This window comes from Taudactylus pleione, unplaced genomic scaffold (assembly GCF_031769625.1).
Source record: "Taudactylus pleione unplaced genomic scaffold, aTauple2 ptg000790l, whole genome shotgun sequence".
NCBI lineage: Eukaryota > Metazoa > Chordata > Amphibia > Anura > Myobatrachidae > Taudactylus > Taudactylus pleione.
Window position 1 is genome coordinate 618,020 of NW_028285192.1, and position 15,729 is coordinate 633,748.

General features: G+C 47.4%; 1 protein-coding gene across 1 annotated transcript in view; it reads right to left on the reverse strand.

Moving 5' to 3' along the window:
- The window catches only part of LOC148474997 (protein kinase C delta type-like), a 28,041-nt gene that overhangs the window by 3,455 nt on the left and 8,857 nt on the right, over positions 1-15,729 (reverse strand). The window contains exons 2-7 of the mRNA XM_088457874.1: positions 12,191-12,276; positions 7,381-7,548; positions 6,873-6,964; positions 6,087-6,149; positions 5,142-5,295; positions 1,475-1,651 (exon numbers count right to left, since the gene is read on the reverse strand). Of these exons, the coding sequence (XP_088314000.1) occupies positions 1,475-1,651; positions 5,142-5,295; positions 6,087-6,149; positions 6,873-6,964; positions 7,381-7,548; positions 12,191-12,276 (740 nt within the window). The remainder of the gene's footprint in view (positions 1-1,474; positions 1,652-5,141; positions 5,296-6,086; positions 6,150-6,872; positions 6,965-7,380; positions 7,549-12,190; positions 12,277-15,729) is intronic.

The window sequence follows — 15,729 nt, forward strand, 5'->3', positions numbered from 1 at the left end:
CACAGGCAAGGATATTGCTGCTAGTAAGATTGCACCTAAATCAACCATTTATCGGATCATGAAGAACTTCAAGGAGAGAGGTTCAATAGTTGTGAAGAAGGCTTCGGGGTGCCCAAGAAAGTCCAGCATGCACCAGGACCGTCTCCTAAAGTTGATGCAGCGGGATTGGGGCACCACCAGTGCAGAGCTTGCTCAGGAATGGCAGCAGGCAGGTGTGAGTGCATATTAACGCACAGTGAGGTGACGACTTTTGGAGGATGGCCTGGTGTCAAGAAGTGCAGCAAAGAAGCCACTTCTCTCTAGAAAAAACATCAGGGACAGACTGATATTCTGCAAAAGGTACAGGGATTGACTGCTGAGGACTGGGGTAAAGTTATTTTCTCTGATGAATCCCCTTTCAGATTGTTTAGGGCATCTGGAAAATCACTTGTCTGGAGAAGGAACGGTGAGCGCTACCATCAGTCCTGTGTCATGCCAACAGTAAAGCATCCTGAGAGCATTCATGTGTGGGGTTGCTTCTCAGCCAAGGGAGTGGGCTCACTCACAATTTTGCCTAAGAGCACAGCCATGAATAAAGAATGGTACCAAAACATCCTCCAAGAGCAACTTCTCCCAAGATCAGTTTGGTGACAAACAATGCCTTTTCCAGCATGATGGAGCACCTTGCCATAAGGCAAAAGTGATAACTAAGTGGCTAGGGGAACAGGTCCATGGCCAGGAAACTCCCCAGCAGAGCTGTAACTAGACTTTTTGGTGCCCTGAGCCAGAAAGGACATTAGCACCCCCTATTTTTCAAATAGGGACATAATGCACCCAAAAAAAGGGGAAAGGCCTCATGGGGAAGGACCAGGGAAGAGATGGGGTAGGCCAGAAAATGCTTGGATGAAATAAGAGGAAGCTAGAAGTGAGAATGATAATAAACAGAAAATTAACAGGCCTGAACATTGCCGCTTGTCCTGCGGTGCCCTAGTTACAGCCCTGCTCCCCAGACCTTAATCCCATTGAGAACTTTTGGTCAATCCTCAAGAAGTGGGTGGACAAACAAAAAGCCACAAATTCTGACAAACTCCAAGCATCGATTAGGCAAGAATGGGCGGCCATCTGTCAGTATGTGGCCCAGAAGTTGATTGACAGCATGCCAGGGCGAATTGCAGAGGTCTTGAAAAAGAAGGGTCAGCACTGCAAATATTGACTCATTGCATAAATAAACTTAATGTAATTGCCAATAAAAGCCTGACACTTATGAAATGCTTGTAATTTTACTTCAGTATACCATAGTAACATCTGACAAAAACACAGAAGCAGCAAACTTTGTGAAAACCAATACTTGTCATTCAAAACATTTGGCCATGGCTGTACATTTGCTGGGAGTGTATTCATTAGTATTAATGTATGTTCTCAGACCTGTGCCTTATTTCCCCTGTGACTGTATAATCTCCTGACCCTGTGATAAGCCTGTATACTGCATACTCACTCGCTTTAGGATGTTAGTGATGCCAGGACTGAGTTCCTCTGGGTAGACTGGGTTATCGTTGAGGACAGATTTTATAACCTCAACAGACTCTTCACCACAGTAAAAGGGTTGGTCTCCTGTGGCCATCTCAAATACCATGACACCCAAGGAAAAAATGTCTACCATGGCATCATACGGCTTCTTTCTAAGCATCTGTAAAAACATGATGGAGAAACAGATGATTAGTACATTGTCCAACCTGGCAGGAGGCACCGGGTTATGCTGACACCTCTCCTTTTTGTGCACAATGAAACATCTGATGGAAGGAAGAATATCAATGAACATATACAGGCAATTACACAGACAGCATTCAGCTGAGGGTTTATGTGAGAGAAATCAATTACTAAATTAAAATAACTGTTATGATAAATAATGACCGTGTATATTATACTAGAGAGCCAAAGCAAACACCGAGGCAAATGAGGCAATCACAGCAATAAATATGGAGAAAGTGCAATGATTACTTATATAGGAATATGATCATGTACATAAAGCTGTGGTGCCCAGTAGAGTAGTCAGCAGTTGGTATACATGGAGCTGCAGCGTGATGCTGGCACATTAGTGGGTGGAGAGACTTGGCAGCATTACTCGTCAGTGGAATCCTCTGTGAATGATGGAAGACAGAAGACACAAGTGACGGGGAAGCTACTGATACTTTCAGCCGCTTATGTCACAGGAAGTGCTGGATAAGCTGCAGCGTGCAGAAGTACACCTGGGGGACTGCAGAGGAAGGACAGCTTGGCCATCTTTTTGGAAGCTATTTAAATATGGAAGTGGGAACATCAAGAGGGGTTAGAGCTCCCTGACTGAATGTACCACAAGGTCATAAGACTCATTTGGGGAATGAATACCCTGTGGAAGCCATTCATACACTGTACTGCCTACTATATATTGTTACTGAATCATTCCTGGTATAGGCTTTTACGCTTTGGTAAAAGGTTTTTATTAATGTAAACTCACTCATCTACTAAGCTCTCACCCACACCTCACCTCCCTACATCTCCAGCCTCATCTCCTCACATGCTTCCTCCCACCCTCATCTCTCTGCTAATCTCCCTGATCACCACTTCCCACTCTCACAGTCAGGACTTCTCCTGGGCCTCTCCTAACCTCTGGAACTCCCTCCCTCACTCCATTAGTCTTTCACCTGCTTCCCAGACTTTACATGTATTGTTTTCATTCTACCCTACTACCCTCCCTACTACCTCTATAGTCTCTGCCCATCTCTACTTTACCCTCTGCCCCCTATTGTGTCCACCCATATCCCCTAAAGATCATAAGATCGTGAGAGCAGGGCCCTCTTTCCTTTTTTCATCTCTACATAATTATGCTAAGTGAACATTGCAATGCTTGGGTCTATTCATAAATAACAATGTTCCCACACCATGTTGCCGCATATCACAGTGATATGCAATGTGACATCTTATATAGGAAGAAGCGGTGATAGCCTCTTTCTCTGGCCAAAAACTCCACTTCACTGCCTAATAATTACAGCCCATGTGACTACGGGCCTAATACAGAGGTGAATGCAGTGGAGCGATTTTTTTCCACATACTGTGATTGATTAGTAACGATGGGGGGAGGTAACGGGGGTGAGGATACAAAAACACAGGCATGTCACCACCGTATTCTGGGCCCCTCCTAGTCAGTCTCTGCGCATTTGTTTGCAGATGGACTGGGCCCGGCCTCTTAGTTGAGACGGACATTATGAGACACCATAGGGTTGCTCAGAAGTTCAATTCTGGGACCGATGTTGGGGCTATTGTATGTAAGCGGCGCATCCGAGACACCGGCCGGTGGGGCATCTCTGTACACAAGACAGTGGCTGAGTCATTAACATATTTTCACAAGTTCGCTGCATCCAAAATCTCAGTTACAGTACAAATGCAACAGCTGCCACCTCTGCATAAGCCCCTATGTAACATTGCTTACTTGGATATATTAGTCTGTACTTATATAATTTTGTGTCACTTCTCTTCCTCTTGAAAATATTCTTCTGGACTATAACCTGATTCAGAGATGGACCCTAATCATGCTGCAAATGTGTACACAGCGACTGTGCAAGAATATGCAAATGTCACAGTCACCTAGATTTGTATTGAGCCGCTCACCGGTGACTTCACAAATCCAAGTGACTGTACAAAGACCCAGCATTAGTCATAGATCAGTTGATTATCGGATTTCTGAGTAACCCTATTGTCACACAGAGTGTCCACGGCAACTGAGAACCATTTTTCTGTGTACAGGATCACAGACAGCGACATGCACCCAAAATGGTCACCAAATGCCTCCCCCTTTACTCCCCCCAAATGTACCCGGCCTGTCAATCACACTGCAAGAAAATAGTCGCTCCGACAGCTGGCGGCAATGGAACTTGATACATGCTCAGATTCCGATAATTGCTCAATTGCGCAAACATCTGCATTGCGGTCCTGATTCAAAGTAATATGCAAACCCGATGGTATGTGTACTATTGCGATGTTAGAAGACTGGTGCATGTGCAGGATCTGTACTACACAGGCGCCAGTCTCTACTGCAAGATCTCTCACAGTTCCCCAAAGCTAGAGACTGATTCACAGGCTGCGGCCATTTGGGGGCAGGGAGTGGGTGGAGCTAGCCTCCATGTCTTGTCCCATTATTGCAGGAGTGTTGAGGCCAGGGTCTGCGTCTTCCAACACAAACTTCCTGGCCTCGACTACGCAGCTGCTAGGTGCAATCTGAGTAACCTCAGGGTTACTTAGATTGCAGGTTGTCTTGAAGAAGATCTGATGCTGCGTCTTAGGGCACAGCAATTGTATCTGCGATGCTGTCATGAGGCCTCTATGTACACCAGACGCTTCCTGCTGCATTAGTATATCAGCTGTACGGTATTGCACAGCTAATTCCCTGCAGCTGTGCAATACCACACAATGCTGGCTTAGGCCCTGTATCCATCCCTGACTCAGACCCTGCGTCCATCCCTGACTCAGACCCTGCCTCCATCCCTGACTCAGACCCTGCGTCCATCCCTGACTCAGACCCTGCGTCCATCCCTGACTCAGACCCTGCGTCCATCCCTGACTCAGACCCTGCCTCCATCCCTGACTCAGACCCTGCCTCCATCCCTGACTCAGACCCTGCGTCCATCCCTGATTCAGGCCCTGCGTCCATCCCTGACTCAGACCCTGCGTCTATCCCTGACTCAGACCCTGCGTCCATCCCTGACTCAGACCCTGCCTCCATCCCTGACTCAGGCCCTGCCTCCATCCCTGACTCAGACCCTGCATCCATCCCTGACTCAGACCCTGCCTCCATCCCTGACTCAGACCCTGCGTCCATCCCTGACTCAGACCCTGCCTCCATCCCTGACTCAGACCCTGCCTCCATCCCTGACTCAGACCCTGCGTCCATCCCTGATTCAGGCCCTGCGTCCATCCCTGATTCAGACCCTGCGTCCATCCCTGACTCAGACCCTGCGTCCATCCCTGACTCAGACCCTGCGTCCATCCCTGACTCAGGCCCTCCGTCCATCCCTGACTCAGACCCTGCATCCATCCCTGACTAAGACCCTGTGTTTAGATATCATTAAGAACCAAGATGTTGTCCGATTAATAGTGAAATGGAGATACAGTATGAGAAGCCTGTAGACAATTAATCTGTTACTTACCTCAGGGGCCATGTAACCCACCGTCCCAGCAGCTCCTGATATCTTCTGGCCATTGGTGTTTTTAACTGCAAGGCCAAAATCACCAATTTTGGCATGGCCAACAGCATCTAGGAGCACGTTCTCCGGTTTGATGTCCCTGTGAGGAGAATGAGTGTAAGTTCTGCCTGTCAGACAGCTACCAGCTGTATAACTGTTTGTTACAGAGAAAGATTCCCAGAGACACAATAAGAACCATGTCAGCGTCACAGTGGGAAAAAGGGATCAGTGATGTAAAACATGGTGACTGTAGGGAGGCAATCACTGTGACTGACAGCTGCATAGAGTCACTATGGGGCCTATTTATTAGTTATCAGGTTTTAGACCTAATAAACATAATTTCTTATCTATATCTATAGTGGCAGCCATTGCCGTGCAGACATCCTATGGATCCCTTTCCCAATAACTATCTGAAGATGGTGTTAGCTAATGGGGCCAAGCTCCAGAATACTTCACATTCCAGAGCTTGGTAAAATCGGCATATACAGTATGCAGCCCCCATAGAAACCTATAGAAACCTATGGCGGCTGCTTTTGTGATTAAACTGGGGGATTGCAGCAGATATCCCCAATATGTGCTGAGATTCCCTATACATACATTCAGGGGTTACTTAATATTTGCAGGTACCACCTAAAAATTGGTATTTTCAGGGGAAATCTATGATAAATAGGCCCCTATGTATGTGGTGGGATAAAGATGGAGATAAGAGGATGTGTGAAGCAGTCACAAGAACCTCGCCCTACATATCATGTAACTCAAGAATGAATGATCCCCCATTTGCAGAAAAGGGCAGAGACACTTCTCTATAGCCTGACCCCCAGCAACATAATAGCTATACTGTAACTGCATATAGGGGGTTACTGTATGTGATCATTAGAAATAACGAGTTACCTATGGATAATGCCCCTTGAGTGGAGGAATTGGAGCCCACAAAGGATTTCTGCTGTTAAAAATCTGATGAGGAAGAAAGAACATAAATATTAATAGCAAATATTTTTAAAGTAAAATGACCAATAATGAGATAGTACATTCCCCCTGATATAGTATCAGAGTATAAGAGTGACACGTGACATATTATTATCACACATGGGGCGGGATGCATGATGCATTGCACTCGCGATGCATTCCACCGGTCATCGCATGCATGCTGGTGTTGGTATAGCTGGTATGCATGACGATCACCGCAAAGGACCGCTCTGTCGGTAAGAGCGTCCCTTTGCGATGGAGGGACATTCGGGTCTTTGACCCAGAAGCCCCTCTGGCATGTGCTGTGGAGAATGCTGGGAAGGATTTGATTGGAAACCTCTCTCAGCACTCTGCTGAGAGAAGCCCATGGGCTCCTATTGGTAATCCCAACAGGAAGATGTCATTACCCACCGCGCCCTCCGAGGCTAGGTGCATATGAGAAATGCACATTTTCGACCACATTTCTGCCCTTGATGCATCCCGCCCATGCTCTTTGTATAGCTGAGTAACACAATGGAGCCCCTGTGTCCAGGAGACTCTGTATTATACACAGACCTGTCACCATGGACACCTATAAAGGCCCAGCCTGGATTTGTTAGGCCGCATAGGCCGGGTCCTACTACAGCCCAGGTGCAGGGATGGAAACACTGATGTTCCTATTTGTCATATCAATAATAATAATAGTAATAATATACCCACGTTCTCTTTTACCTGCTAGTGGCATCACCTAATGGGGCACTCTTCTCTATTAGCTGGTATAGATCTCCCCCACTCAGGTACTCCATGATGAATATGATGTGTTCCTGTATAGGAATCAGAGAGTATGATATAAGTTACATTATGGACATTACTCTGACACACAGCAGATTATAATCAGTAATACTCAGTCACCACTAGTGATGTGAATGAGGCCCAATGTATACGCTGTATACAGCCCGTCTTCTGTCTGAGATGGGCCTCTACATATATAATGTCCACAGGACACGGGGTAAGTGATTGAGTCAGTGTTGGACAGTGAGGAGCATGGGATGAAGGATCCCAGATACTACACAAATGTACAGAATTAGGATAATAAACCTCTGTGTCAGAATAATGCGTCATACAATATGTGCCATTGGAATTATGCGGGGTCCAATAATGGTAAAATAATTGTCTTATATTACAGAAGCTGTGATATTCAGAAGTTAGTTTCAATTATGACAGATACAGAGACTCTTACCGGGGTCTGGGATGCTGCATAGCCATGGGTGAAGAAACTGCTGTTGCCAGTGACTTGCAGGATGTCCCGCTCTATAAATATAGGGTTCTTGCCCCTTAGTAGTGTCCTCTTCTTCACCAGTTTTACTGCCAGCTGCTCTCTGCTGTTGGGGTGGGATGCCAGCAGTACCTGCATGAGACAGATAATTTTACTGGTATGAATACCCCTTTCCCACTGCTGCAATAACCCTGGTTATTGCCGGGTCGATCCAGGTCACTGCTGAGTGGAAAATGGTCCTGGAAAAATAACCCAAGTCAAGTGACCAAGGAATCTAACCCAGGTCATGACCAGAGTTGATATCAGAAAGGAACTGAGTATCGGTCCACTATAAACAGCATGACCAGAGTCACGATGACCCGGGTCATTCCTCAAACCAGGGGATGGCCTGGCTTCAGTAATGCTTGGAGAATACATCAGCTTCAAAAGTCCACTGTAATGCCGGACCCGGGATATAACTCAGGTCCAGCTGCTGGTGTAAAAGGGGTAAAACCTGGCTCTGACCCGTGCTTACTCTGTGCTCAGTGCTCACAGCTGGGTTTTTGGTGGGACAGGGTATAAGAGTTAGAAGCAATTTGCAATGTTATTTAGCTGTGGAACCTGCCTGGTTGACACTCCCAAAGATCATTGTACAAACAGGAGACAGCAAGATAAATTGACAACAGCAAGGTGAGAACGTCCCATCACCCCGTAGGGAAAGTACAGGGGATGAGCGTCTTCCCTGAGCCCAGGATTGTAGATCTTTTGTGCCCAACATTTATTACAGAAAGCCCAATCTCCCCATCTAGTAGATCCTTGTGGGTCTTCACTTGTTCCTGAGATACCAACCATCACCAGCTTCTCAGCCCCTATAGTCTCTGTAATAGCCTGTACACAAGCAGGACATTGAAGTGAGCTTATTTGGTGACTGTTCTGGGCAACAAAATGTAAGAACAATGGAGCCCCAGTTTTGAGCAGACAGCACCATATCCATACCTCCCAACTGTCCCGCATTCAGCGGGACAGTCCGGTTTTTCTGGGACTGTCCCGCTGTCCCACCCATGGGCCGCAGTGTCCAGCAGTAGGGGTAAGTTGGGGGAAGCATACACTGCTGCTCTGCATAGCAGAGCAGCGGATATGCAGAGCACAGCATCTATTCACAGCATGGGGGAGAAGCCCGGGGGCAGCCCAGCATCTCAGAGATGCTGGGAACGCCTTTTAGTGATGTAAATGGGGGTTTGCCATTAGGCAACATCCCCTTTACCATCTCGTAATGCCCCCTTTTCGGGCGCGCATCTCCAGTCACAAATGTTGGGAGGTATGTCATATCTAACATTGGCATATTACAATACAAAAACGCAGAGTAGAACTGTCCCCTAGCACCTCAGAGGTAACAGAGGATTTCAAAGCAGGGAGTGGTACAACAGGCTGTATGATAATAACTAATATCATTGCCATGCATGTGTGCCCTAGCTCCGCCCTGACACCTACACTGGCCACACCCCTGTCAGCTGTACTAAGCAACAGTCCAAAACCATATATGGAGGTGAGTGTGGGAATGTGCCACTGTATCCTCTATATTTGCCTTGTTACATAGGCCCCATTGTATTTTTAATGGAGAGCTCCCAATGTAAACACCTATGTGCATGTAATGATAATTATATTTAGATATGAGCGGTACAGATTCTGTGGAATCCAAACCGCTCTGAACATAGGGGATCCCAGTCCACCCGAACCCTGTTCGAGTGTTCCCTGCCTGACTCGGATCCCCATTAGAGGCCGAGCCGCAGCCTCCTGATGTCGGATTCTCATGAGAGAATCCGACGTCAGGGCTCCTCTAGTGTAGGGCAGACCACTGTGATAGCTGTCTGCCCTACACAGACACAAACACACAGCCGCCAGTGGCAGCTGTGTGTTTGTAAAAGCAGCCAATGAGAGTCAGGCAGACTCTTATTGGCTGCTGCACGGAGGAAGACGGTTGGAGCTCACTCATGAGCTCTGTCTTCCGCCTCCCTCCACGCGTAACAGAGTAGAGCAGAGTGTACAGAGACAGGAGCGGGGATTCAGGTAAGTACTACTGGGGGCCTGCTAATGGGGGCACTAATACTGGGGGCCTACTACTGGGGGCACTACTACTGGGGGGCATACTACTGGGGGCATGCTAATGGGGTCACTGATACTGGGGAGCATACTACTACTGGGGGCATGCTTATGGGGGACTACTACTGGGGGCCTGCTACAGAGGGCATACTACTATGGGGCATACTACTGGGGGAATGCTAATGGGGGCACTACTACTAGGGGGCATACTACTACTGGAGGCATACTACTGGGGGCCTGCTAATGGGGGCACTACTACTGAGGGCCTGCTAATGGGGGCACTACTACTGGGGGGCATACTACTATTGGGGCTTGCTACTGGGGGCACTACTACTGGGGGCCTGCTAATGGGGGGCATACTACTGGGGGGCACTACTACTGGGGGCCTGCTAATGGGGTGCACTGATACTAGGGGGGCATACTACTACTGGGGGCACTGCTACTTGGGGCATACTACTAGGGGCATGCTAATGGGGGCACTGCCACTGGGGGCACTACTACTGGGGGCCTGCTAATAGGGGCACTACTACTGGGGGCCTGCTAATGGGGGCACTGCTACTAGGGGGGCATACTACTACTGGGGGCACTGCTACTTGGGGCATACTACTAGGGGCATGCTAATGGGGGCACTGCTACTGGGGGCATACTGCTACTGGGGGCACTACTACTGGAGGCCTGCTAATAGGGGCACTACTACTGGGGGCCTGCTAATGGGGGCACTGCTACTGGGTGGCATACTACTACTGGGGGCACTACTAATGGGGGCACTACTACTGGGGGGCATACTACTGGGGGCCTGCTAATGGGGGCACTACTACTGGGGGGCATACTATTGGGGGCACTGCTACTGGGGGGCATACTACTACTGGGGGCACTGCATAGGGAGCCCTACTACTAAGGGGACTGCATAGGGGGCACCACTACTGGGGGCATTGTGTAAGGGACACCACTGCTGTGGGCATTGTATAAGTGGCACTACTACTGTGGGCATTGTATAAGGGGCATTACTACTTTGGGCTTTGTGTATAAGGGTCATTACTGTGGGCATTGCGTAAAATGGTCACTACTGTGGACATTGTGTAAAAGGGTCACTATTGTGGGCATTGTGTATAAGGGTCACTACTATGGGCATTGTGTAAAAGGGTCACTACTGTTGGCATTGTGTAAAAGGAGCACTCCTGTGGGCATTGTGTAAAAGGAGCACTCCTGTGGGTATTGTGTAAAAGGGTAACTACTGTGGGCATTGTGTAAAAGGGGCACTACTGTGTCGTAACATAAATAAGAGACACTACTTTATGGTGTAATGTGAATCAGGGGCACTATGAGCCATATTCAATTAGAGGCGAAGTTTTCGCCTGTCCGACTGTTCGCTTCATTCGCCTGTTTCAGAGGCGAATTTATTCCGTGATCGTCCCCGCTTTTCGCCTAATTCAATTGCAAAACAGGCGAACACGGAAATAGGCGAATGCGGAACAGGTGAAAAGTACTGAAAGAATTGGGGAAATCAGTCTGTACCCCAGAAAAAGATGCACTAACATAGGGAATCAATATAGATGTGTACTAATAGCCCTAATAAAACTATTTTGCGTACTTAAGTTGTGTAAATTGGCTGCTATTAGCGTCTTTGTAAAAGTGGTGAAGAATGGCATAAAGCTGTATTTTTTGGTGAAAATAAGTAGTCCAGACAAATTTGGGGAGCTTGAAAATGGGTGCTAGCATATTCTTATGAATATCCACCTGCTGCATGCACCTGCAATCCCAAAAACACCTGACCCATACTTGTGGACCCCCAAGAAGTATTTTTCGCTACTTTTAATGTTTATCCCCCCACTTTTTAAATTTACACCCCAAAAATGACATGCCTTTTTTGGGGTGTTCTTAGGTTTTAGTTTCTGGTTTTTTTTGCGTATTTGTCCTTTGGGGGCTGTCCCAAGGGGTCTGAGTTGTTTCCCCATGTTTGCACCCCAAAATAAAGATTTTGCATTTGTTTTCACCAGCTATTGATTGGAGAATCATTTTTGGAGAATTGTTTCCACTTAGGCGAAATTGTCCTGGAATTGAATTTGGCGAATTTATTTTAGGCAAATTTTTCACAAAAAAACAGGCGAATATGGCTTTTCGCCTCTAATTGAATTCCCCTCTATGTGCTGTGTAATGTGAATAAGATTGTGCACTGTGACTCCTAAGGCCGTAGCCCACTTTGTAAACAAGTACTGTGATTCTGCTGGCCGTACCCCACTGGGTGGGTGCACTACTTTTCATTTCTGCCACTGCTGTGTGGCAATCTGTCATTGATGTGCTTTATTACTGTGGTGTCTGCGCCGCTGCTTTGTCGCTTGGTAACCAGTCAGATCACTGCAACCTTTGGCCAATAATGGTGAAAACTATAATTTAAACTGTGAGGTGGTCTAAATTGACTGTAAATGACTGGAAATCAAGGTTATTTAGGTTAATAATACTCTAGGAAGAAAAAAAAGCCCAATTTATGTGATTTTAGCTTTTGTTTGTCAAGTTTTGTAAAAAAATCCAAATCCAAATCCAAAGCAAGACGACGAATTAGAACCAAATCCAAATCCGGCAAAAATGGTCCTGCGCACATTCCTAATTATATTATATAGTTATTAAAGCAAAGTTCTTAAGATATATTTGCTGCATTGTTTACAGGTAAGTCACCAAATATGTACTAATCACTTACCTTCCCGAAACCGCCCTCTCCAATAATACTGTGGTAGATCAAACATTCCAATATATGAGAGGCAGCGGCTGTTTCCGGGGGGCTGGCTGGAGGGGTCCCACTTACACCTTGTGGCATAAAGAGAAATCACATTTATTGACTGATATAAACATAGATATTTGGCAATATTTCATTTAAAGGTTTGAGATAATTATATCATAGAAAGTATTTATACTCTGTATTATATAGTATCTGGTAAGAATATTGTTATGTTGCCTAATTATATGTTGTTGGGGTGTAAGAGAAATGAAATAAATGAATAGGGAATAGCTGCCAGCATTGGATAGGACAATGTAACAGTCACAGGTGCTGCAGAATAGTAATAACAAGGTATAAAGATGTTGCAGAGTTAGGTGATAGGGAAAGGACGTGAATGGTGGTGAGAGGTGAGAACATGACGTCACCGTATTGCACGTAAGTACTAACCTACACCTCACTTACTTCTCTATTACATTACATGTGGGGGGAGATGTATCAAACCTATAGCAACTAGGGGTGTGCACCGGACACTTTTCGTGTTTTGTGTTTTGGTTTTGGATCTGGATCTTTCTTCGTGTTTTGGATCTGGATTGGTTTTGCCAAAACCACCCTTCCGTGTTTTGGGTTCTGGGTTTTGTGTTTTGGATCTGGATTTTTTCTTAAAAAATAAAAAAAAAACGCTAAAATCACATAAATGGGCCTTTTTTTGTTCCTACGCTATTAATAACCCCAATAACATTAATTTCCACTCATTTCCACTCTATTCTGAACACCTCACACCTCACAATATTGTTTTTAGGCCAAAAGGTTGTACCGAGGAAGCTGGATGACTATGCTAAGCGACACAAGGGGGCGGCACAAACACGTGGCCCATCTAGGAGTGGCACTGCAGTAGCAGACAGGAAGCCAATCAGCGTTATGGTGCCCATTTGCATGTAGCACGAACCCGGGAGATCCGTGCTACATGCATCTGTGTGATTGGCACAGAGCAATGACAGGTCCGTGAGACCCGTCTGTGCTGCTGTGGTAAAAAAAAAAAAAAAAACCTGTGTAAAAAAAGAAAAAAATGGCGTGCACCCCCCCAAAAAAGAGCAACCAGCCCCGGGCATTAGTAACCCAGTGCTGGGTGTGCTTAAATACAGGGGACAAACGACGTAGGGGTCCCCTGTACTTAAGCACAACCAGCATCGGGCTAGTCAGAACCAGCGCTGGTTGCCAAAATACGGGGGACAAACGACGTAGGGGTCCCCTGTATTCTGCGCAACCAGCTCTGGGCTCTGATCCGGTCCTGGTTCTGTAAATATAGGGGACAAAAAATGAGTAGGGTTCCCCTGTATGTTCCAGAACCAGCACTGGACTTTTTCTAGCGGGGGGCTGATGCCACAGCCAGGGGAGCCCTTTCACCGGGCCCCCCAGCCGCAGCATCAACCCTGACCGCTAGTCAGCCCAGGCCGGGGATCCCTGGAGAGCTGGGGACCCCCCCAATAAAGGGGTCACCCTCTCCAGGGCACCCCAGGCCCAGGCTGATAGCCCGGGGCTATCCCCGCCACCCCTGGTGGCGGTGGGTGGCGGGTTGATTGTGTGGTGTGGTGTAAATAAAGAATATCAAACATTGTCTTTACAAGTAGAACTGCAAGTCCCAGCTAGCCTGCCCCGCATGCTGGTACTTGGAGAACCACAAGTACCAGCATGCAGGGCATTAAGGGCCCACTAGTACCTGTAGTTCACCTGTAAAAAAAATGTTTAAAAAAACACAGGACACACACACCGTGACAGTATAAGTTTATTAAACATACATACACACACACACATGTACACATACTCACCTATGTAACCTGTAGCATCGGTCCACTTGTCCGGTAAAGTATCCCTAGGGGACCTGTGAAAAAAAACATACTCACCATCTCCTATGCGAGGTTCTGTCCTCTTCGTTCCAAAGTAGGCATCCCCGGACTTGGCAAAAAAAAAAAAACGAAAACGCGATCCACGAACTTAGTACCGTTCTATAGAACGGTACTTCCCGAATGAGAGCTTAGCGGCGGGGTATCACCATGGAAACCCCGCTGCTAAGCGTTCATTGGCTGAGAGAGGTCATCTCCCGTCTCTCAGCCAATGAACGGCTCCCTCCATTGTAGTCAATGGTGGGAACCGCAGGGTAAACTTTAATAACCTTGCGGCTCCCAGCATTGACTACAATGGAGGGAGCCGTTCATTGGCTGAGAGACGGGAGATGGCCTCTCTCAGCCAATGAACGCTTAGCAGCGGGGTTTCCATGGTGATACCCCGCCGCTAAGCTCTCATTCGGGAAGTACCGTTCTATAGAACGGTACTAAGTTCGTGGATCGCGTTTTCGTTTTTTTTTTTTTGCCAAGTCCGGGGATGCCTACTTTGGAACGAAGAGGACAGAACCTCGCATAGGAGATGGTGAGTATGTTTTTTTTCACAGGTCCCCTATGGATACTTTACCGGACAAGTGGACCGATGCTACAGGGTTACATAGGTGAGTATGTGTACATGTGTGTGTGTGTGTGTGTGTGTGTATGTATGTTTAATAAACTTATACTGTCACGGTGTGTGTGTCCTGTGTTTTTTTTAAACATTTTTTTACAGGTGAACTACAGGTACTAGTGGGCCCTTAATGCCCTGCATGCTGGTACTTGTGGTTCTCCAAGTACCAGCATGCGGGGCAGGCTTGCTGGGACTTGCAGTTCTACTTGTAAAGACAATGTTTGATATTCTTTATTTACACCACACCACACAATCAACCCGCCACCCACCGCCACCAGGGGTGGCGGGGATAGCCCCGGGCTATCAGCCTGGGCCTGGGGTGCCCTGGAGAGGGTGACCCCTTTATTGGGGGGGTCCCCAGCTCTCCAGGGATCCCCGGCCTGGGCTGACTAGCGGTCAGGGCTGATGCTGCTGCTGGGGGGCCCGGTGAAAGGGCTCCCCTGGCTGTGGCATCAGCCCCCCGCTAGAAAAAGTCCAGTGCTGGTTCTGGAACATACAGGGGAACCCTACTCATTTTTTTCCCCTGTATTTCCAGAACCAGGACCGGATCAGAGCCCAGAGCTGGTTGCGCAGAATACGGGGGACCCCTACGTCGTTTGTCCCCCGTATTTTGGCAACCAGCTCTGGTTCTGACTAGCCCGGTGCTGGTTGTGTTTAAGTACAGGGGACCCCTATGTCGTTTGTCCCCTGTATTTAAGCACACCCAGCACTGGGTCACTAATGCCCGGGGCTGGTTGCTCTTTTTTTGGGGGGGGGGCACGCCATTTTTTTCTCTTTTTACACAGGTTTTTTTTTTTTTATTTACCACAGCAGCACAGACGGGTCTCACGGACCCGTTAGTGCTCTGTGTCAATGACACAGATGCAAGTAGCACGGATCTCCTGGTCCGTGCGTGCATCTGTGTCATTGAAATACACAGCAGCACAGACGGGTCTCACTGACCCATCTGTGCTCTGTGTCACTGTCAATCACACAGATGCATGTAGCACGGATCTCACGAGTCCGTGCTACAT